Genomic DNA, 22275 nt, shown 5'->3' on the forward strand with positions numbered 1-22275 from the left:
CTTCCCTGTCGCCTTCCCTCTTCTAGCAACGCACGTACTCCACACCAGGCACGTATGATATTCAGGTTATAAAACCTGCCTTTGGGTGAGTGGTTTTTTTGGTTTTGTTTTGTTTTTTCTGAGATGGAGTCTCGCTCTGTCGCTTAGGCTGGAGTGCGGTGGCACAATCTCAGCTCACTGCAACTTCCGCCTCCTGGGTTCAAGTGATTCTCCTGGCTCAGCCTCCCGAGTAGCTGGGACTACAGGCACGCACCACCACTCCCTGCTAGTTTTTTGCATTTTTAGTAGAGACAGGGTTTCACCATGTTGGCCAGGCTGGTCTCGAATTCCTGACCTCAAGTGATTTGCCTGCCTCAGCCTCCCAAAGTGCTGGGATTACAGGCGTGAGCCATTGCGCCCGGCCAGGTTAGTGTTTTGATCTGCTCTTTTCTCCCACTTGGCTTGGACCTCATTCCCTGGCCAGCTCAGACAGCTCTCTGATGTTCTGCATTCTACCTGAAGCTGCTAAAGACCAAAATAGCCACTGAGCGTGTGACCTGGGGTGTGGGCTTCTAAACAAGGCTCAGGGGCAGTCTAGAGAACTGCCCTTGGTGTTGGAGGAATTCGGGGGTGGAGCCAGTAAACACCATAGTACCGGCCAGGCACAGTGGCTCACGTCTGTAATCTCAGCACTTTGGGAGGCCAAGGCAGGCAGATCACCTGAGGTCAGGAGTTCAAGACCAGCCTGGCCAACATGGTGAAACCCCATCCCTACTAAAAATGCAAAAATTAGCCGGGCATGGTGGCAGGCGCTGGTAGTCCCAGCTATTCAGGAGCCTGAGGCAGGAGAATCACTTGAACCTGGGGGCCGGAGGTTGTAGTGAGCCGAGATCGTGCCATTGCACTCCAGCCTGGGCAACAGAGTGAGACTCTGTCTCAAACAAACAAACAAAAAACCATAGTGTCTTGGCGAATGGTGGCAAAGTCAAAGTGGAATGGGCTATCAGTGAACCACACAGTCAGGAGTTCTGGCTCATGCCTGTTATCCCAGCACTTTGGGAGGCTAAGGCAGGAGGATTGCTTGAGCCCAGGATTTCGAGACCAACCCAAACAGGCAACATAGCAAGACCTCGTCCCTACAAAAAATATAAAAATTAGCCCGGCATGACGGCACGCGCCTGTAGTCCCAGCTACTCAGGAGGCTGAGGTGGAAGAATTGCTTTAGCCCTGGAGATTGAGGCTGCAGTGAGCTGTGATCACTCCATTGCTCTCCAGCCTGGGCAAAATAACAAGATCCTGTCTAAAAAAAAAAAAAAAAAAAAAAAAAAAATCTGTGACCCAAGTCCAAGGTCCAGCCCTGTTTCTGAAGATGTGGCCAGAAACTCAGCTTTCATATTCTGCCTGTTTTTAGAGGAATTCTGGTCTCTGATGAATGTTGGCGGAATGTGCCTGGGGATGTGCTGGGTGTTGAGACGCAGCTCTAACAGAACAACACTTCCTCCTCTGGAAGTTCTCATCTCTATGTCAGAGGAAATGGGAAGCCAACCAGAGAGGCTGTGACTATACTAGATGATTTCTGCTTAATAATACCTGGCGGGGGGGGCGGGGGGCGGAGGCGGTGGTTCATGCCTGTAATCCCAGCACTTTGGGAAGCTGAGAAGGGTGGATCACCTGAAGTCAGGAGTTCGAGACCAGCCTGGCCAACATGGTGAACCTCTCTCTCTACTAAAAATACAAAATTAGCTGGGTATGGTGGCACTCGCCTGTAATCCCAGCTACTTGGGAGGCTGAGGTGGGAGAATTGCTTGAACCCGGGAGGCAGAGGTTGCAGTGAGCCAAGATCACACCACTGCACTCCAGCCTGGGCAACAAGAGTGAAACTATGTCTCAAATAAATAAATACATATATAATTTCTGCTTAATAATACCTGGGGGACTAAATAATCTGTACAACAAACCCCATGACACGAGTTTATCTATATAACAAACCTGCACATGTATCCCGTAACTTAAAAGCTAAAAAAAATTGCAAATGATTTCTGGCCAGGCGTGCTGGTTTACACCTGTAATCCCAGCACTTTTGGGAGGCCAACGTGGGCGGATTGCTTGAGCTCGGGAGTTTGAGACCAGCCTGTGCAACACTATGAAACCCTCGTCTCTACAAAAATACAAAAATTAGCTGGGTGTGGTGCCACACACCTGTAGTCCCAGCTACTCAGGAGGCTGAGGTGTGAGGATCAGTTGAGCCCTGGAGGTCAAGGTTACAGTGAACTATGATTTTGCCACTGCACTCCAGCCTGGGTAACAGAGTGAGACCCTGTCTCCAAAAAAAAGAGAGAGAAAGGAAATTATTTCTGAGCTTTATTGCTATGAAGAGGATGGAACCAGGGAATGAGATGGAACCACTTGGGGGGTAGCAGTGAGGTCATTTCAGCCAAGGAGGGCCAGAAGGAACCCTCAGAGGAGGTAATAGGATAGCAGGGAGGTGACAGCCAGAGAAGGCCCCAAGGAGAAAGTGACAGTTCACCCCTTGGAGGTGACAGCCAGGGACAGGAGGGCCCCTGCGAGGAGGCGACATTGGAACACTGGAGCTGAGGCCTGAAGGCGGGGTGTGTTCCGGCAGAGGGAACAGCAGGTACAATCGCCCTCCCCCATTAGCCTCCTAGGACCATGGGGGCCTGCAGAGAAACTTCTGGCACCACACAAATGTGGTTGCCGTGTTTTTCCTTTTTTACTCTGTCCTCCCCCACCCCCGCCAACTTCCTGGCCTGAATGCCGCTCCTGTGACCCCTCGAGGCGAGTGACCTCGGGGAACTGGCAATCTGTGCCTCAGTTTCCTTATCTGGAAAACGGGCCTTGCTAGCGGGGACTCCCCTCCCTAATTCTGGGCAGTATGCATGCATAGGGCAGGCCCTCAATGAACCCTTGCAGAATAAAGGACCGGCTCATCCCCAGCACCTGGCTCAGTGCGTGTAAGCGTCTACACCCTACGGCATAAGATGTTCCCATTTTGCAGATGGAGACACGGAGGCTGGGGAGGACTGGGCCTAGCCGTCGGGGGCGGGGCGCAGGGCGCGCACGCTGCGTCTCGGGCCCGGGGGCGTGCACGCCGAGCGGCTGACCGGGGGCGTGGTCGGGGGCGTGGCCTCGCGCGGCGGGGAGGCTTCAGCGGCAGAGGCAGCAGCTGTAGCGCCAGTCGGAACAGAAGCGGGTCCGAGGCACAGCCCGATCCCGCCATGGAACAGCCGAGGAAGGCGGTGGTAGTGACGGGTACGCTGGCTGATGGGGACTGTAGCGGCAGCGGCCGGGGGCAGAGGCGGGGGCGGCTCCGGGACTGTGGGGCCGGGAGGGGCAGGTGCTGGAAGTCCTCCCAGATTTGGAAGGTGTCATCGCCCGCGGGAGCCCCGCGCAGCCCAGGCTTCCTGGAAAGTGGAGGATGAGGAGCCTTGGGGGTCCCAGGGTCGGAAGTCAGGGCAGTCAGGCGCGGGGGTTGGAGGGCCGGGCAAAAGCCCGGCGCTGCGCAGGCCCCCCTGGCGTCCTTTCCTCCTAAGGTGGGGATGGTGACCCTCCTGGCACCTGCCTGCTCTGTCTGGCCTGCAGGCTGGACTGGACCCTTCCTCCCTGCCCCTTCCGAGGTCCAGCCTGTCCCCACACCGCTCCCCCAACCCCCGGCCCCAGGGCACAAAGGCCGATTTGCGGGCAGGAAGTGTCCCAGTGACAAATGAACCTCCCAGTCACTGCTCGCCGCCCCCTGCGCTCCTGGGGGGCTGCTCTCCCAAGGCAGGGGCAGGTGGGGGTCCGGGGACCTCGGGCTCTGCCAGCTGTCCCAGGGACTGTCTTCAGCGGAAACCTTTTTGTGTTTTGTGCCCGGGCTGTTTGTTGGTGAGTCAGGGCCCCCGCTGTCACCGACTCCCCCCAACCCCCAAACCAACTGTTTCTCCTCCCTGAGACTCCGCCTCGGGGCCACGTGGGGCGCCAACTTCCGCTGGGGCCTAAGAGTCAGGGAGTGGGGGTGTCATTTTGACCTGCTGTCTGGAGGGGTCAGAGTGGGAAATCCAGCAAAGGTGCACACAGGTGTTTTGTGGCTGTTGAAGGGAGGTTGAGGCTGATCCGGGAGATTCCGGGAAGAAGGAAGAAACAAGGCACCTGCTTAACAGGTGTGTATAATTGGGAGGAGGGTCACTGCCCCCACCCCTTCCAGCCTTCCTTTATCTGGTTATTTATTCCAGCACTTTTTGCATGAGCTGATTACATCTTTACTGGCTCCATTTTGCAGAAAGGGAAACTGAGGCTTACAGAGGTCATCCAGTTTGTAAGGGGCTGAGCTGAGACTCAAACTTCGGCTGTACAGAAGGATAGAGTTAGGAGGTCCCCTCCTGAGCCACAGCCTCTACTTGCTATCCCAGGCTACAGCATCTCTGCAGAGCATTCATATCCTGTGGGATCACTGGCCCAGATGGATGGTATTTTTTTTTTTTTTTTTGAGACGGAGTTTTGCTCTTCTTGCCCAAGCTGGAGCACAATGGCGTGATCTCGGCTCACTGCAACCTCTGCCTCCCGGGTTCAAGCGATTCTCCTGCCTCAGCCTCCTGAGTAGCTGGAATTATGGGCACGCATCACCCCACCTGGCTAATTTTTTGTATTTTTAGTAGAAACGAGATTTCACCGTGTTGGCCAGGCTGGTCTCAAACTTCTGACCTCAGGTGATCTGCCCGCCTTGGCCTCCCAAAGTGCTGGGATTACAGGCATGAGCCACCGCACCCAGCCCCAGGTGTGGATTTGAATCCCAGCCCTTTCACCTTCTTGCTGTGTGACCTTGGGCAGCTAGCTTCACCTCTCTGTGCCTCAGTCCCTGCTCCTGGAAACTGGGCCTAGGAAACATCCTTGCCTGAAAGGGGATGTGGCCAGGCTGAATGCCAGGAAGATCACTTAGCACAGCCCTGGGCGACTGTCGTGTTTTGGACAGGCGGCCTGGAGTTTGAGCTAGCAGGGAGGAGGGTGACAAGGTGAAATCTAGACAGCCTGGAGGGCTCATTCCTCATTTGGTGCCGATTCAGGGCATTTTGGGACAGTGACACAATAATTGTAGGTTGGGTCAAGGGGAACAGAGGAAATGAAGACAGGATCAGGACAACCTTTTCGGAGGCAGAAGAGGCCTCTGGCCCCTGGCTGAGCATGAGGGGCAGGCGGAGGTGAAGACAGGAAGAAGGGACTCATTGACTTCAGAGCGGATAGGTGCAGGACGGCAGCTCTGATGGGCTTCCAAGTGCTTCCAGAACTCAGGACCAGGCCCCCAATGTTGTCCCTGGCAGCTGCGCCCTGAAGCTCCTTTCTTGCTTCTCCAGGTGGGAGTGGCGGCCAGGCCAGGGGCAGACTGGGAAGGGCCACTCTTGGGTAATATATTGCTTTTCCTGTTTTTTCAGGATTTGGCCCTTTTGGGGAACACACCGTGAACGCCAGTTGGATTGCAGTTCAGGTAACTTAGATCCGGAGGGTGGGAGTCAGGCTTGGAGCTGGGCACCCCCCAGAAAGTTATGGCATCCAAGAAAGTCTCCTTTTAACAAAAACTTTTTTTTTTTTTTTTTTTTTTTGAGACGAAATCTTACTCTGTCACCCAGGCTGGAATGCAGTGGCACAATCTTAGCCCACTGCAACCTTCGCCTCCTGGGTTTAAGCGATTCTCCCACCTCAGCCTCCAGAGTGGCAGAGATTATAGGTGGCTGCCACTACGCCCGGCTAATTTTTGTATTTTTAGTAGAGACGGGGTTTCACCATGTTGGCCAGGCTGGTCTCGAACTCCTGACCTCAAGTAATCCTCCTGCCTCAGCCTCCTAAAGTGCTGGAATTACAGGCGTGAGCCATTACGCTTAGCCAGCTCTTACAAAACGATGTAGGATCCACATCTCTTCCTGGATAGTAACCACCGGAGCACACATCTGTTGAGTATTTGTTTGTAGCCCAGCGCTCTGAATCCTCCCAACAACCCATGCATAGTACGTGCAGTTATTCTTGTGCCCACTTAACAGAATAGGAAACTGAGGCCCAGAGGAGAGATGAAGGGAGTTCTCTGAGGTCACACAGCCAAGAAGTGGGAGTGGCATTGCTTCAGAAGTGCCCCAGGCCCTGGCCAGCGGCTACAGATCTGGGTCTGGAGGGCCAGGTGTGGATATAAACATAGCTGGTTTCCAGGACACAGCTGTTCATGTGGTGCTGGCGTCTACTTTACCTAGGAATTATCCAACTCTAGGATCTCCCTCTTTTTTTTTTTTTGAGACGAAATCTCACTCTGTTGCCCAGGCTGGAGTGCAGTGGCGCGATCTTGGCTCACTGCAACCTTGCCTCCCAGGTTCAAGCGATTCTCCTGCCTCAGCCTCCAGAGTAGCTGGGATTACAGGCGCCCGCTACCATGCCTGGCTACTTTTTTGTATTTTTAGTAGAGATGGGGTTTCACCATGATGGCCAGACTGGTCTCAAACTCCTGACCTCAGGTGACCCACCCACCTCGGCCTCCCAAAGTGCTGGGATTACAGGTCTGAGGCACCAACCCCGGCCAGGATCTCCCTCCTTTTTAACAAAAATCTTTTCCATTGGCTCAGACAAATTGTGACTCAGGTTGGTTTCTGAACAGCCAAAGTGAGAATTCTCTGGTATGTTTTAGGCAGGTAATTCATGGTTTAGGAAGGACCAGGCAGGAATATGTGGGGTGGGGTGGCAGGGGAACATATCTTGACCTTGTAGGAGGGGGTACAGTGAGCCTCGCTGTCATCTCCTGGCAGCTGGGGGAGGAAAAGATGGCATATTAGGGGCCGAGGGGGGCTGTCATTCCTGGTGCCCTGAACAAGATGCCAGTCTGCAAAAACTTTCTAGTTTCTTTTCCAGATGGAGTATTTTGTAGGGACAGGCTGGGGAGCAATGCACAGAGAGAAAGACAGAAGTGTTTTCTCGTTATATAAATCAGATTGGCAGAGACCAGAGCCAAACCCCTGTTTATCCTAGCCTATGAGCTGCCTGATTTAAAGTAACCTCTGTTCCCATTCCAGAATCCTAGATTTGGAGAAAAATCTAAGTTGAAACCTCAGCGTGGCAGTCCCGAGCTGTACCCCCCATTTTTTAATCACCCCCTCACTCCCCAACTTCAGACCTCAAAGTTTTGGCTGTTTCTTTCCTGCCCACTTGGTGAATGGAACGGAGGGACGGGGTCCCGGGACCCTGCAGATGGGAGCGTGCCCGAGGCCCTGCCTGCTCACCCACTCCCCGGAGAGCCAGACAAAAAGAAACAGCGTGTTTCTGAAGACTTGTGTGTCAGGCTTTGTGCGCATTTCAGACAGGAGCCTTCACGGGGCTGAGTGGACACAAAGCCGGGTGTCTGAATTCCTGGGCCCCAGACACTGTGATCTGCATCTAAATAGAAGAAAAATCAATTAAACAATCTTTGGAAATCCCTCCGAGCTTTGGAGCTTCTCGGATGGTGAAGGATGGCAGGTTTTTATCTTGTGGCCAGAGAGGAAATAGCCCTTCTCCTTGGTTCTCCTCTCTCCAGACCTGCAGTTTCCACTTTTTGCTTTCTTTTTTTTCTGGAGACACAGTTTCGTTCTTGTTGTCCAGGCTGGAGTGCAATGTCACCGTGTCAGCTCACTTCAACTTCCACCTCCTGGGTTCAAGCAATTCTCCTGCCTCAGCCTCCCTAGTAGCTGGGATTACAGCTGCGCACCACCGGGCCTGGCTAATTTTTGTATTTTTAGTACAGACGGGGTTTCGCCATGTTGACCAGGCTGGTCTTGAACTCCTGACCTCAGGTGATCCGCCCGCCTCAGCCTCCCAAGGTGCTGGGATTACAGGCGTGAGCCACTGCGTCCAGCCCCACTTTTTGCTTTCTTCCCGAAGTTTAGGACACAAGATTCCCCACCATTCCCCTGCTAAAAAGATGCCAACCTTCTCAGATCTGATTGTTTCACTTAAACAAAACAAAACAAAGTTTAACATATATACACCCAGAACACTCATTAGTGAAATTTTAGGCCTGGCATGATGGCTCACGCCTGTAATCCCAGCACTTTGGGAGGCTGAGGCAAGGAGTTCGAGACTAGCCTGGCCAACATAGCAAGACCCCATCTCTACAAAAAAAACCACAAACATTAGCCGGGTGTGGTGGCGCACGCCTGTAGTCCCAGCTACTCGGGAGGCTCATATGGGAGGATCACCTAAGCCTGGGGAGGCAGAGGCTGCAGTGAGCCCTCATAGTGTCACTGCACTCCAGCCCGGGTGACAGAGCTAGACCCTGTCTCAAAAAAAAAAAAAAAAAAGAAATTTGGCCAGGCACAGTGGCTCACGCCTGTAATCCTAGCGCTTTGGAAGGCTGAGGTGGGCAGATCGCTTGAGGTCAGGAGTTCAAGACCAACCTGACCAATATGGTGAAACCCCGTCTCTACTAAAAATACAAACATTAGCCAGAAATCACTTGAACCCAGGAGTCAGAGGTTGCAGTAAGCCGAGATTGTGCCACTGCACTCCAGCCTGGGTGACAAAGCGAAACTCTGTCTCAAAAAAAAAAAAAGAAATTTTACATATGTGCACCCCCAAGGCCAGGTCAAGATCTCGAACATTCTCTGGTTCTTCCTCGCATTCTTCACAGAAGCCCCACATAGCCTCTTCCCAAGTACTCCCAAGCCCTCCAGATGTTAACCTCTGCAGACTTTTTTGCACCACTAGGTGAATTTTCCCTGTTCCAGAAGTTGGCAGGAACAAGTGGCTTCCAGGTGCCACACCTCTGCAAGAACCGCCCCTGAAGTTGCTCCTTGGTTCCTTCCTGTCCTGGATTTGCCTGTTAGAAAGGTGTCACTGCTGGATGAGTTGAATCCATTCCTCCAAAAAATGTGCCCTGGAGTGTTGTTGGTGTAATGCAGGCAACTGTTGCCAGGCGTCACCTCCACCCAAAGATGGGTGTTTTGTTCTGCACTGTGGGTGGCAATTGCTTCCTGCCGTGACCGATTTTTCAGAAGCTCCTCATCCTTCAGGGACCTCCTAAGTACCTACTTCTCTGTGTCTCTCCCCTCTTGCTCCCTCTGGGTCTCTCTCTGTCCCTTTCCCTTCTTCTATCTCTGTTCATATCTGTGTCTCTCTTCATCTCTCTGTCTCTTCTGTCTCTCTCTCTGTCACTTTCAACTTCTCTATCTGTGTGTGTCTGTTTCTCTCTTTCTCTCTCTCTCTCTTTTTTTTTTTTTTTTTTTTTTTTGAGACAGAGTTTCGCTCTTGTTGCCCAGGCTGTAGTGCAATGGCACAATCTCAGCTCACCGCAACCTCTGCCTCCCGGGTTCAAGCAATTCTCCTGCCTCAGCCTCCCGAGTAGCTGGGATTACAGGCATGCACCACCACCCCCAGCTAATTTTGTATTTTTAGTAGAGACAGGGTTTCTCCATGTTGGTCAGGCTGGTCTCAAACTCCCGACCTCAGGTGATCCGCTCACCTCGGCCTCCCAAAGTGCTGGGATTACAGGTGTGAGCCACCGCGCCCGGCTGTTTCTCTCTCTTGTGTCTTTCTGCCTCTCTCTCTCGTCTCTTTCTGCCTCTCTCTCTCTGGGTTTCTCTGTTCCTTCCCACCTCGTCCCTTCTTTCTCTCTCTGTTTCTCTCTTTCTCGCTCTCTTTTTTTTTTTTTGAGACAGGGTCTCACTCTGTCGTCCAGGCTGGAGTGGAGTTCAGTGGTTGATTGAACGAGTGAGGTGAGCGATCTCAGCTCACCTCATCCTTGACCTCCCAGGCTCAGGTGATCCTCCCGCCCCAGCCTCCCAATTAGCTGGGACCACAGGCATGCACCACCACACCCAGCTAATTTTTTTTTCTTTTTTTCTTTTTTTTTTGTAGAGATGGGATTTGGCCATGTTGCCCAGGCTGGTCTCAAACTCCTGGGCTCCAGCCATCCTCCTGTCTTAGCCCCCCAAAGTGCTGGGATTACAGGCGTAAACCTCCATGCCCAGCCTTCTCTGTTTCTTTCTGTCTCCCTGTCTCTCTCTCTCTCTGGGTCTTACTATCTCTTCCCCTTTCTCTTTCTCTTTGTTAATCTCTATGTGTCTCAGTTTCTCTCCCTGTGTGTGTCTCTGTCTCCTTGTCTCTTTCTCTCTGAATCTGTCTCTTTCCCCTTCTCTCTCTCCCCATGACTGTTTCTCTCTGACTCCATCTCTCTGTCTCTGTCTCTCCTTTTTTTTTTTTTTTTTTTTTTTTTGAGACAGGGTCTCACTCTGTCACCCAGGCTGGAGTGCAGTGAGTGGTGCCATCTTGGCTCACTGCAACCTCTGCCTCCCGAGTTCAAGTGATTCTCCCGTCTCAGCCTCCCAAGTAGCTGGGACTACAGGTGCGTGCCACCACACCCAGCTAATTTTTGTATTTTTAGTAGAGACGGAGTTTCACCATATTGGTCAGGCTGGTCTCGAACTCCTGACCTCGTGATCCACCTGCCTTGGCCTCCCAAAGTGCTGGGATTACAGGCGTGAGCCACTGCGCCCGGCCTATCTCCATCTCTTCTGATCCTTTCTCTTTATCCCCTGGGTGAAGTCATGCCCACAGCATAGATGGAACTGTTTTCCACCCGCAATGTTCAGGAGGTGGGAGTTGCGGGGGTACAGAGGGGACCTCCCTTGTCTTTCCTGGGATGGCAGCTGCCCCCAGCACCCCAAGCAGGAGGCACCATGTGTCTCCTGTGTCCCATCTCCCCTACCTCTCAGAGTGGACTGGGGCACTGGCTGTGTTTCTCTTCTGAGGAGGAGCAGGTGGGTGTTAAGGGCTGGGGAGCTCTGGGGCTCGGGGCCATCTGGGGCGTCTCTTGCCAAAGCTGGGTGAGGAGGACCCGGGTCACAGAACTTGGTAACATCACGGGACAATTGCTGCTACAGTGAGTCTAGACAGACCTGCTAAGGATATTACCAGGGAACAAAGAGGGTCTTTGTCGTGAGGTCAGGGGAATCGGTCAGACGAGGCTGCGCGGCGGGGTCCTGTCAGGTAGATGGGGTGTAGACAATGGGGCATCTGCCCGAGTCCCATCCTTTCACGGTGTATGCTCTGATGGTGCGTGAAGCCGGGTGTGCTCCCGGCAAAGTGATGTGGGACTTGGGGTGCCCTGCCCCCCTTCTCCCGGAGGAGAACCATCCAGCCCTGTTGAAGCAGAGCATGTTCAGAGGCTAAGACTTCAGCCAGATTACCAGCCACGCACTTCCTTCTAGTGCCAGATACACTGTTCCGGCAGGCGGCTTCCCGCCGTTACCCTATTTAAAATTGAATGATAATTTACATCAGGCAATGTGAACAGACCTTAAGTTTCCCTATCACTTTGGTGAGAAACTTTTTTTTTTGTTTTGAGATGGGGTCTTGCTCTGTTGCCTAGGCTGGAGTGCAGTGGCACAATCATAGCTCACTGCAGCCTCGACCTCCTGGGCTCCAGTGATCCTCTTGCCTCAGCCTCCCAAGTAGCTGGGACTACAGGCATGCACCACCATGCCTGGCTAATTTTTTAAATTTTATTTTTTGTAGAGATGGGATCTCACTATATTGCCCTGGCTGGTCTTGAACTCCCGGGCTCAAATGATCCTTCCATCTCGGCCTCCCAAAGAAGCTGGGATTACAGGTGTGAGCCACCGAGCCCTGCCATCAGGTGGGTCTTGGCAAACATGCATGTGAACACCTCTCTTGTGACTGCAGGCCTTGGGGTATGTGTATATGTTGACAGTGGTTTTCTTTCTTTCTTGTTTTTTTGTTTGTTTGTTTGTTGTTTTTTGTTTTTGTTTTTGAGACAGAATCTCACTCTGTCATCCAGGCTGGAGTGCAGTGGCGCAATCTCAGCTCACTGCAACCTCCACCTCCCGGGTTCAAGTGATTCTCATGCCTCAGCCTCCTGGGTAGCTGGCACTCAGCTAATTTTTGTATTTTTAGTAGAGACAGGGTTTCGCCATGTTGGCCAGGCTGATCTTGAACTCCTGGCCTCAAGCCATCCTCCTGCCTCAGCCTCCCAAATCGCTGGGATTACAGGTGTGAGCCACCCACCCCTGACCCTATTTTTCTGAATACAGCTTTCCCTGTTGATTTTTAAAGTAACACATCCCATGAGACTGAAGACATCACCTTGTGCCTATTAGGGAAAAGACAGAAAAGAGGCAGGTCTGTTGATATGGGACTATGGGTTGTTTTATTTTATTTTATTTTTTATTTTGTAAAACACTGACATGGTTTAAAAGTCAAAATCATGCGATGAGTTTTTTGCAGAGAAGTCTCCCTCCCGTCCCCATCCCCGCTCCCATTCCTCCCTTGCCCAGAAGGTGGCACAGTCTCGCCATGGGTCATGCCGGGAAATCCCTCCAGGTTGGTCCAAACAGAGATTACTCATTTTTTTAAATATTTTAATTTTGTTTTTAATTTTGATGAAATCCAGTTTATTGATTATTTTTCTTTTATTGTCTGTGCTTTTCGTGTCATTTGGTGTGTGGGGGCTTTTTGGTCTTTTTTTGAGATGGGGTCTCACTGTGTTGCCCAGGCTGACCTCAGACTCCTGGCCTCAAGTGGTCCGCCCCAGTAGCTGGGATTACAGGCATGAGCCACTGTGCCTGGCTGCTGATTTGTTTTTTGTTTGTTGGTTTGTTTTGAGACACAGTGAGACTCTGGCTGGAGTGCAGTGGTGTGATCTTGGCTCACTGCAACCTCCACCTCCCAAGTTCAAGCGATTCTCCTGCCTCGGCCTCCTGAGTAGCTGGGACTACAGGCATGCGACACCACGCCTGGCTAATTTTTTGTGTGTTTTTAGTAGAGACGGGGTTTCACCATGTTGGCCAGGCTGGTCTCAAACTCCTGACCTCAAATGATCTATCCACCTCGACCTTCCAAAGTGCTGGGATTACAGGCATGAGCCACTGCACCCGGCCTGCTGATTTGTTTTTAAAAGAGAAAAGAGCTCTGTGGGTCTCCTCTTGGAGATTAGGGGAAGACGCATTTATAAACGGTAAAGTTTTCTCCTCTGGGACATATTGAATATGAGGTGGGAAAACCAGGCCTCAGTGTAACGATCTCTCTCAATAGCAAGTATGTATTGACTGATCTGCAGTGCAGCAATGCCCCTAATTGGCATTTATGCCCCACCCATCAGCATGAGAAGTTTGCATGAGGATGTTCACTGCGGCATGGCTTTACAGTAAGGAAAATTAGAAGCCACTTAGATGTTCCAATGCAGGGGAATGTTTAAATCCATAGTGACCAGTTTCTGAGGTGGAGTATTATGCAGCAGAGAAAAGGGTGCGCTGAGATCTCCGTATAGTAATGTAGATAGATCTCTGAAATAGACTGCTGAGTGGAGCAAACAGAGTTGCAGGATAAATCAATGGCTGGGCACAGTGGCTCATGTCTGTCATCCCAGCACTTTGGGAGGCTGAGGTAGGAAGATCACTTGAGCCCTGGAGGTCAAGGCTGCAGCGAGCACTGATGGTGCCACTGCACTCCAGCCTCAGTGACCAGAGCTGGACCCTGTCTCAGAATTGCTTTTTTACTGCCTATGAATGGAAAAGCAGCAGTAAATCTTTTTAAAAACTTTACTTTTGGCCGGGCGCAGTGGCTCACGTCTGTAATCCCAGCACTTTGGGAGGCCAAGGCGGGTGGATCATGAGGTCAGGAGATGGAGACCATCCTGGCCAACATGGTGAAACCCCGTCTCTACTAAAAATACAAAAATAAGCCAGGCATGGTGGTATGTGCCTGTAATCCCAGCTACTTGGGAGGCTGAGGCAGGAGAATCACTTGAACCCAGAAGGTAGAGGTTGCAGTGAGCTCAGATTGCGCCACTGCACTCCAGCCTGGGCGACAGAACGAGACTCCATCTCAAAAAAACCAAACAAAACTTTACTTTTAAGTGCTGTTGGACTTTGTCTCAATACAATTTTTAAGAAAGGATAAAATCAGGCCAGGCATGGTGGCTCATGCCTGTAATCCCAGCACTTTGGGAGGCTGAGGTGGGCAGATCACCTGAGGTCGGAAGTTCGAGACCAGCCTGACCAACATGGAGAAACCCTGTCTCTACTAAAAGTACAAAATTAGCCAGGCGTGGTGGCGCATGCCTGTAATCCCAGCTACTTGGGAGGCTGAGGCCGGAGAATCACTTGAACCCAGGAGGCGGTGGTTGCGATGAGCTGAGAACCCACCATTGCACTCCAGCCTGGGCAACAAGAGCAAAACTCCGTCTCAAAAAAAAAAAAAAGAGGATAAAATCGATGTAAAACCAAGCCAGATGTGGTGGTACATGCCTGTAGTCTCAACTAAGGCTAAGGTGGGAGGATCACTTGAGTCTAGGAGTTCAAGACCAGCCTGGGCAATGTAGCAAGACCCCATCTCTAAAAGAAAAAATACTATGGGATTTCTCAGGTGTGTGAATAAGAGATTAGAAACAGGTCTGCATGGGGCTGAATGCAGTGGCTCATGCCTGTAATCCCAGCACTTTGGGAGGCCAAGGGGGGCTGATCACTTGATCTCAGGAATTGAAGACCATCCTGGCCAACATGACGAAACCCCTTCTCTACTAAAAATACAAAAATTAGTTGGGTGTTTTCCCAGTACTCGGGAGTACTGTAATCCCAGTACTCGGGAGGCTGAGGCAGAAGGAACTCTTGAGCCTGGGAAGCAGAGGTTGCAGTAAGACAAGATCATACCACTGAATGATTTTTGATAATCCATCTCAAAAAAAAAAAGAAAAGAAAGAAACAGGTCTACATGATGTGTGCCCTGTCACCTCTGTGGTGTGAAGATGGGAATTAGTGCAGGTTTGTTGATGGAACGGATGGTGGGGCCTTTGAAAAATATAATTGTCTTTTTTTTTTGAGACAGATTCTTGCTCTGTTGCCCAGGCTGGAGTGCAGTGGCACAATCTGGGCTCACACTGCAACCTCCACCTCCCAGATTCAAGCCATTCTCATGCCTCAGCCTCCCGAGTAGCTGGGAGTACAGGTGCGCACCATCACACCCAGATAATTTTTGTATTTTTCATAAAGACAGGGTTTTTCCATGTTGACCAGGGTAGTCTCGAACTCCTGACCTCAGGTGATCCGCCCGCCTCGGCCTCCCAAAGTGCTGAGATTACAGGCGTGAGCCACCGTACTCAGCCACCTCTCAGTATTATTGAACTTTCTTCTGGGATACTGCTGAGTTACTTGGAAACAGGTTGAATCTTTTTTTTTTTTTTCCTTGAGACAGTTTTACTCTTGTCACCCAGGCTGGGGTGCAGTGGCGCAATCTCGGCTCACTACAATCTCTGCCTCCCAGGTTCAAGCCATACTCCTGCCTCAGCCTCCTGAGTAGCTGGGATTACAGGCACCTGCCACCATGTCCGGCTAATTTTTGTATTTTTTAGTAGAGATGGGGTTTCACCACGTTGGCCAGGTTGATCTTAAACTCCCGGCCTCAGGTGATCCACCCACCTCAGCCTCCCAAAGTACTGGAATTACAGGCAGGAGTCACCGGGCCTGGTTCTTTTTTTTTTTTTGAGACAAGGCCTTGCCCTGTTGCCCAGGCCATAGCGCAGTGGTGCAATCTTTGCTCACTGCATGCAGCCTCCACCTCCCTGGCTCAAGCAATCCTCCCACCTTAGCCTCCCAATTAGCTGAGACTGCAGGCATGTGCCGCCACATCCAGCTAATTTGTATTTTCGAGTTTTGCCATATTGGCCAGGCTGGTCTTCAACTCCTGGGCTAAAGCAATCCTCCTGCCTTGGCCTCCTAAAGCACTGGGACTGGCCAAATTAATCATTTTAAGTATATATTTGGTCACTGTACCTGGCCAAATTAATCATTTTAAAGTATATAATTGCACGGCATTAAGTACACTCACTGTGTTGCGCAACCATCATCTCTATCTAGTTCCAGAACATTCCATCACCCGAAAAGAAGACCCCGTCCCCATCAGTAGCCATTCTCCATTCCCCTCCCCCAGCCCCTGGGAGCCACTCGTCTGCTTCCTGTCTCTATGGATTTGCCTGCTCTGGGCATTTCATATCGATGGAATCATACAATATGTGGCCTTTTGTGTCTGGCTTCTCTCACTCAGCATCATGTTTTCAAAGTTCATCCACATTGTAGCAGGGATCAGTGCTTCTTTCCTTTTCATGACTGAATCGTATTCCATTGGATGGATGGACCATATTTCATTTATCTATCTGTTGATGGGCATTTGTGCTATTTCTACCTTTTGGCTTTTGTGAATACTGGAGAGGCTTCTTTTTACAAATTGGACGCGGTGGCTCACCCCTGTAATCCCAGCACTTTGGGAGGCCAAGGCAGGTGAATCACTTGAGGTCAGGAGTTTGAGACCAGCCTGGCCAACATGGTGAAACCCCATCTGTACTAAAAATACAAAAGTTAGCTGGGCGTGATCCCGCATGCCTGTAATCCCAGCTACTGGGGAGGCTGAGGCTTGAGAGTCACTTGAACCCAGGAGGCAGAGGTTGCAGTGAACCGAGATCATAGCACTGTGCTCCAGCCTGGGTGACAGAATGAGACTCTGTCCCAAAAATATAAAAGACTCTTGGGAGGCAGAGGCAGGTGGATCACGAGGTCAGGAGATCGAGACCATCCTGGCTAACACGGTGAAACCCCGTCTCTGCTAAAGATAGAAAAAGTTAGCCAGGCATGATGGTGGGTGCCTGTAGTCCCAGCTACTCGGGAGGCTGAGGCAGGAGAATGGCGTGAACCCGGGAGGCGGAGCTTGCAGTGAGCCAAGGTGGTGCCGCTGCACTCCAGCCTGGGTGACAGAGCGAGACTCTGTCTCAAAATAAAATAAAATAAAATAAAATAAAATAAATAAAAGACTCTGTTGCAGGGCACAGGGTCTGACCCTGCTGCCCAGGCTGGAGCGCAGTGGCACGATCATAGCTCACTGCAACCTCAACCACCTGGGCTTAGGTAATCCTCCCATCTCAGCCTCCTGAATAGCTGGGACCACAGGTGTGCACCATCATGCCCAGCTAATTTTTAAAGTTTTTGTAGAGGCCAGGTCTCACTATGTTGCCCAGGCTGGTCTCAAACTCCTGGGCTCAAGCGATCCTCCAGCCTCAGCCTCTCAAAGTGCTGGGATTACAGGCATGAGCCACTGCACCCAGCCCCATTTCTAAAATAATAACAGTAATAGGATAATGGCAGCCGATGTCATTTGAATACTTAAAATATGCCAGACATTCTGCTTAGAACTGTTAGCGTGAGTGAGCGCATTTAATTTTGAAAGCTATCCTGTGAGGTAAGTCGATACTCTTTTTTTTTTTTTGAGATGGAGTCTTGCTCTGTCACCCAGGCTGGAGTGCAGTGGCACAATCTTGGCTCATTGAAAGCTCTGCCTTCCAGATTCATGCCATTCTCCTGCTTCAGCCTCCCCAGTAGCTGGGACTACAGGCACACGCCACCACGCCCGGCCAATTTTTTTGTATTTTTAGTAGAGATGGGGTTTCACTGTGTTAGCCAGGATGGTCTCGATCTCCTGACCTTGTGATTCGCTTGCCTGGGCCTCCAAAAGTGCTGGGATTACAGGCATGAGCCACTGCGCCTGGTCTTTTTTTTTGAGATGGAGTTTCGCTCTTGTTGCCCAGGCTGGAGTACAGTTACGTGATCTTGGCTCACTACAACCTCTGCCTCCCGGGTTCAAGTGATTCTCCTGCCTCAGCCTCCCAAGTAGCTGGAATTACAGGTGTGTGCCACCACACCCAGCTAATTCTTGTATTTTTAGTAGAGATGGGGTTACACCATGTTGGCTAGACTGGTCTCGAACTCCTGACCTCAGGTGATCTGCCCACCTTGGCCTCCCAAAGTGCTGGGATTACAGGTCTGAGCCGTCATGCCTGGCCTGATACTCTGTTATTCCCATTTTACGGACGAGGAAACTGAGACTCAGGTTAAGTGGATTGCCCAAGGTCACACAGGCAGGATTGAGTCCAAGGAGCCTGGGATTTAACCCCAGGGACCATAGAATCATGTCACCTTCCATAGAGATACAGAGAGACTTTGAGGCAAGAGGGTGGGGAAGAAAATGAGGGGCTTTGAACTAAATCAACACACGCCCTTCCCATCCTGCAGAATGAGTCTGGAGAACGGCCTATTTGTTTCACCCCCAGGGAGCGCATTATCCCCATAGCTGTCATCTGGGGCCATGACACTCCCACTCTCCTCTCTTCCAGGAGCTGGAAAAGCTAGGCCTTGGTGACAGTGTGGACCTGCACGTGTACGAGATTCCGGTTGAGTACCAAACAGTCCAGAGACTCATCCCCGCCCTGTGGGAGAAGCACAGTCCACAGGTGAGTGGTGCCAAGGGGCAGCACTTCCTCATCAGGACGTACAGGTTGGCACCCTTCATGTGGAGGACTTAGGTGGCTTGTTCCTGATCGGATCACGTGACCAATGCCATACAGCCTTGTCTTCAAAAGCGCTTTTCAGGCCGGGCACGGTGGCTCATGCCTGTAATCCCAGCACGTTGGGAGGCCAAGGCAGGTGGATAACCTGAACTCAGGAGTTTGCGACCAGCCTGGGCAACATGGCGAAACCCTATCTCTACTAAAAATACAAAAAATTAGCCGGGTGTGATGGTGGGCGCCTGTAGTCCCAGCTACTTGGGAGGCTGAGGCAGGAGAATCACTTGAACCCGGGAGGCGGAGGTTGCGGTGAGTCAAGATTGCGCCAGTGTACTCCAGCCTGGGCAGCAGTGCAAGACTCTTGTCTCAAAAAAACAAAAAAAACCTGAAGGGCTATCCAGGCCAAGGGTAGTGTCTCATGCCTGTAATCCCAGCACTTTGGAAGGCTGAGGCAGGAGGATTGCTTGAGTCTAGGAGTTTGAGACCAGCCTGGGCAGCATAGTGAGATCCCATCTCTACAAAAAAATTTAAAAATTAGGCATGATGGTACATGCTTATAGTCCCAGCTACTCAGAAGGCTGAGGCAGGAGGATTGCTTGAGCCCAGGAATTTAAGACTGCAGTGAGCCAAGATTTTTATGCCACTGCACTCCAGCCTGGGCAACAGAACAAGATCCTGTCTCTTAAAAAAACAAACAAGACTGGGCATGGTGGCTCACGCCTGTAATCCGAGCACTTTGGGATGCTGAGGCGGGCGGATCACTGGAGGTCAGGAGTTTGAGACCAGCCTGGCCAACATGGTGAAACCCTGTCTCTACTGAAAATACAAAATTAGCCAGGTGTGGTGGCGCATGCCTGTAATCCCAGCTACTTGGGAGGCGGAGGCCAGAGAATCCCTTGAACCCAGGAAGGGGAGGTTGCAGTGAGCTGAGATCGCGCCACCGCACTCCAGCCTGGGCGACAGAGCAAGACTCCATCTCAACAAAGAAACAAAAACACTGCATTGGCATTTTAACACCTGCATAGTAGCTCATTATTTATTGAACTAACTCCGCCGGATGGCTAGTTAGCTTGTTTGCAGTATTTGATTTCGATAACAAGAACAGCTGCAGTGAACAGCCTTTCATGTTTCAAATTCTTGCCTGTCTTACATGGCATACCTTTTTCCAAGAGTGACTGCAGGGTCTATTCTAGCAGCAAGAGGTCAGAAACAACACAACCCCAGGCAGAGCCCATTAAGGATGCTGCCTTTTCCCTGGCCTCAGGGGGACCCCTCCGAGTCCCATGGGCAGGCCATGTTAAGTCCTGCCCCTGTCTGTGTGCAGCTGGTGGTGCACGTGGGGGTGTCAGGCATGGCGACCACAGTCACACTGGAGAAATGTGGACACAACAAGGGCTACAAGGGGCTGGACAACTGCCGCTTCTGCCCCGGCTCCCAGTGCTGCGTGGAGGACGGGCCTGAAAGCATTGACTCCATCATCGACATGGATGCTGTGTGCAAGCGAGTCACCACGTTGGGCCTGGATGTGTCGGTGACCATCTCGCAGGATGCCGGCAGGTAGGGCCCTGTGGGGTGGGGGTGAGTGGGGATTTCCCTCCTCCACCCACTGAGCCTGGTGTAGAACAAGCCAAGCGTGTTGACCTTGGCCTTTTAAGACCAAGCACTCAGTGTATACTAGGCACAGAGCCAAGTATTTGTACATAGCAGGTGCCGTTGGTTCTGCTCCTGGGACTCATGGATCTGCCCACTTCTCTCCACCGTCATGGTCCCCACCAAGGCCCCCAGCATCTCCCACCTGGACACTGCCCCAGCCTCCACCTCAGTCTTCCTCCCTGCTGCCTCCACCCCAACCCAAGTAGTCAGTTTCTGTGTTAATTTCCTGGAGCTGCTATAACAAATACCCACAAACTGGGTGGTTTCATATAACAGAAATGTATTGTCTAACAGCCTTGGAAGTCAGAAGTCCAAGGTCAAGGTGGTAGCAGGGCTGGTTCCTTCTGGAGGTGCTGAGGGTGAATCTGTCCCAGGCCTCTCTCCTGCAGCTGGTGGCTGCCAGCCATCCTTGGCTTGTAGACACATCACTCCAGTCCCCGCCCCTATCCTTACATCACCTTCTTCCCTTTGTGTGTGGCCGTGTGGTCTTCTTATTAGGACACCAGTCATTATATTTAGGACTCATCCTAATCCAGTATGACTTCATCTTTTTTTTTTTTTGAGACGGAATTTTGCTCTTGTTGCCCAGCCTGGAGTGCAATGGCGTGATCTCAGCTCACTGCAACCTCCACCTCTTGGGTTCAAGCGGTTCTCCTGCCCCAGCCTCCCAAGTAGCTGGGATTACAGGCATGCACCACCACGCCCAGATAATTTTATATTTTTATTAGAGACAGGGTTTCTCCACGTTGGTCAGGCTGGTCTCGAACTCCCGACCTCAGGTGATCCACCCACCTCTGCCTCCCAAAGTGCTGGGATTACAGGCGTGAGCCACTGCGCCCAGCCGACCTCATCTTAATTTAACTAATTACATCTGCAAAGATCTTCTTTCCAAATAAGGTGACATTCTTTTTTTTTGGAGATGGAGTTTTGCTCTTGTTGCCCAGGCTGGAGTGCAATGGCACAATCTCGGCTCACTGCAACCCCCGCCTCCTGGGTTCAAACAATTCTTCTGGGATTACAGGCATGCATCACCAGACCCAGCTAATTTTTTGTATTTTTAGTAGAGATGGGGTTTCACTGTGTTGGTCAGGTTGGTCTCGAACTCCCGCTCTCAGGTGATCCACCCTCCTCAGCCTCTCAAAGTGCTGGGATTATAGGCTTGAGCCACCAAACCTGGCCCAAATAAGGTCACATTCTGAGGTCCCAGGTGAACACGAATGTTGAGGGAGATGATTCAACCTATTGCAAAAGGTCTTTTATAAATTTAAATCAGGGCCAGGCGCAGTGGCTCACGCCTATAATCCTAGCACTTTGGGAGGCCAAGGCAGGAGGATTGCTTGAGCCCAGGAGTTCAAGACCAGCCTGGGCAACATAAGGAGACCCCATCTGAACAAATAAAAAAATAGCAGGCCGAGACAGGAGGATTCCTTGAGCTTGGAGTTCGAGGCTGCAGTGAGCTGTGATAGCACCACTGCACTCCAGTCTGGGCAACAGAGCAAGACCCTGTTGGCTCTAAATAAATAAATGCATGTGTTCCTTTCCTAGGCCTTCCCTACGGCTCCCATTGCACATAGAATAAAATTCCAACCCTGGCCCTTGGCCCGCCTCTCCACCCCGCTCTGCCTCTACTCACCCCGCATCCATTGCACTCCAGACACATAAACCAGCTTCCTCCTGCTCCTCAAACACACCAAGCTCACTCCAGCCTCAGGGCCTTTGCACGCCCTATGACCTCTGCCCAAAACACCTTCCTCTGGGAACACCTCTTTCCAGTCTTTTTTTTTTTTAAGATGGAGTCTCGCTCTGTAGCATAGGCTGGAGTGCATTGGCGCGATCTTGGCTCACTGCAACCTCTGCCTCTGACGTTCAAGTGATTCTCCTGCCTCAGCTTCCCAAGTAGCTGGGATTACAGGCGTGCACCATCATTCCCAGCTAACTTTTGTATTTTTAGTAGAGGCGGGGTTTTGCCATATTGGCCACACCAGGGTGGTCTTGAACTCCCGACCTCAAGTGATCCACCCACCTCAGCCTCCCAAAGTGCTGGGATTATAGGCCTGAGCCACCGCGCCTGGCCCTCTTTTCAGTTGTAATTCCAACACGAGTCACCTCCTTGCAACTTGTAGGCCTCTCCAACTCCCCAGACCAAGTTATACCCTCCCAGCACCAGCTTCCTCACTTTTCCCTAATCTGTGCGCTTGTCCAACTCAAAGGCGGCTATTGGTCGATGCAGTTGAGTAGCTGAAGGAAGGAATGCCTGGATTTACCATCAGGATTTTTGTTTTTAGAGACAGGGTCTC

The 22275-nt window shown here is 51.4% G+C and overlaps 1 protein-coding gene across 8 annotated transcripts in view; it reads left to right on the top strand.

The window, feature by feature from the left end:
• Positions 1-3091: 3091 nt before the first annotated feature.
• The window catches only part of PGPEP1 (pyroglutamyl-peptidase I), a 29058-nt gene continuing 9874 nt past the window's right edge, over positions 3092-22275 (top strand). Inside the window, exons 1-5 of one of the 8 annotated variants that reach the window (XM_063658637.1) lie at positions 3165-3249; positions 5403-5455; positions 11497-11617; positions 18155-18271; positions 19650-19882. In XM_063658637.1, the coding sequence (XP_063514707.1) occupies positions 19677-19882 (206 nt within the window). In that variant the 5' untranslated portion in view covers positions 3165-3249; positions 5403-5455; positions 11497-11617; positions 18155-18271; positions 19650-19676. Of the gene's footprint in view, positions 3250-4065; positions 4137-5402; positions 5456-11496; positions 11618-18154; positions 18272-19649; positions 19883-22275 lie in introns of those variants that run through there. The other 7 variants (XM_054464767.2, XM_054464766.2, XM_054464769.2 and 4 more) reach the window with 7 other exon arrangements.

The sequence above is a fragment of the Pongo pygmaeus genome, chromosome 20, assembly GCF_028885625.2.
Source record: "Pongo pygmaeus isolate AG05252 chromosome 20, NHGRI_mPonPyg2-v2.0_pri, whole genome shotgun sequence".
NCBI lineage: Eukaryota > Metazoa > Chordata > Mammalia > Primates > Hominidae > Pongo > Pongo pygmaeus.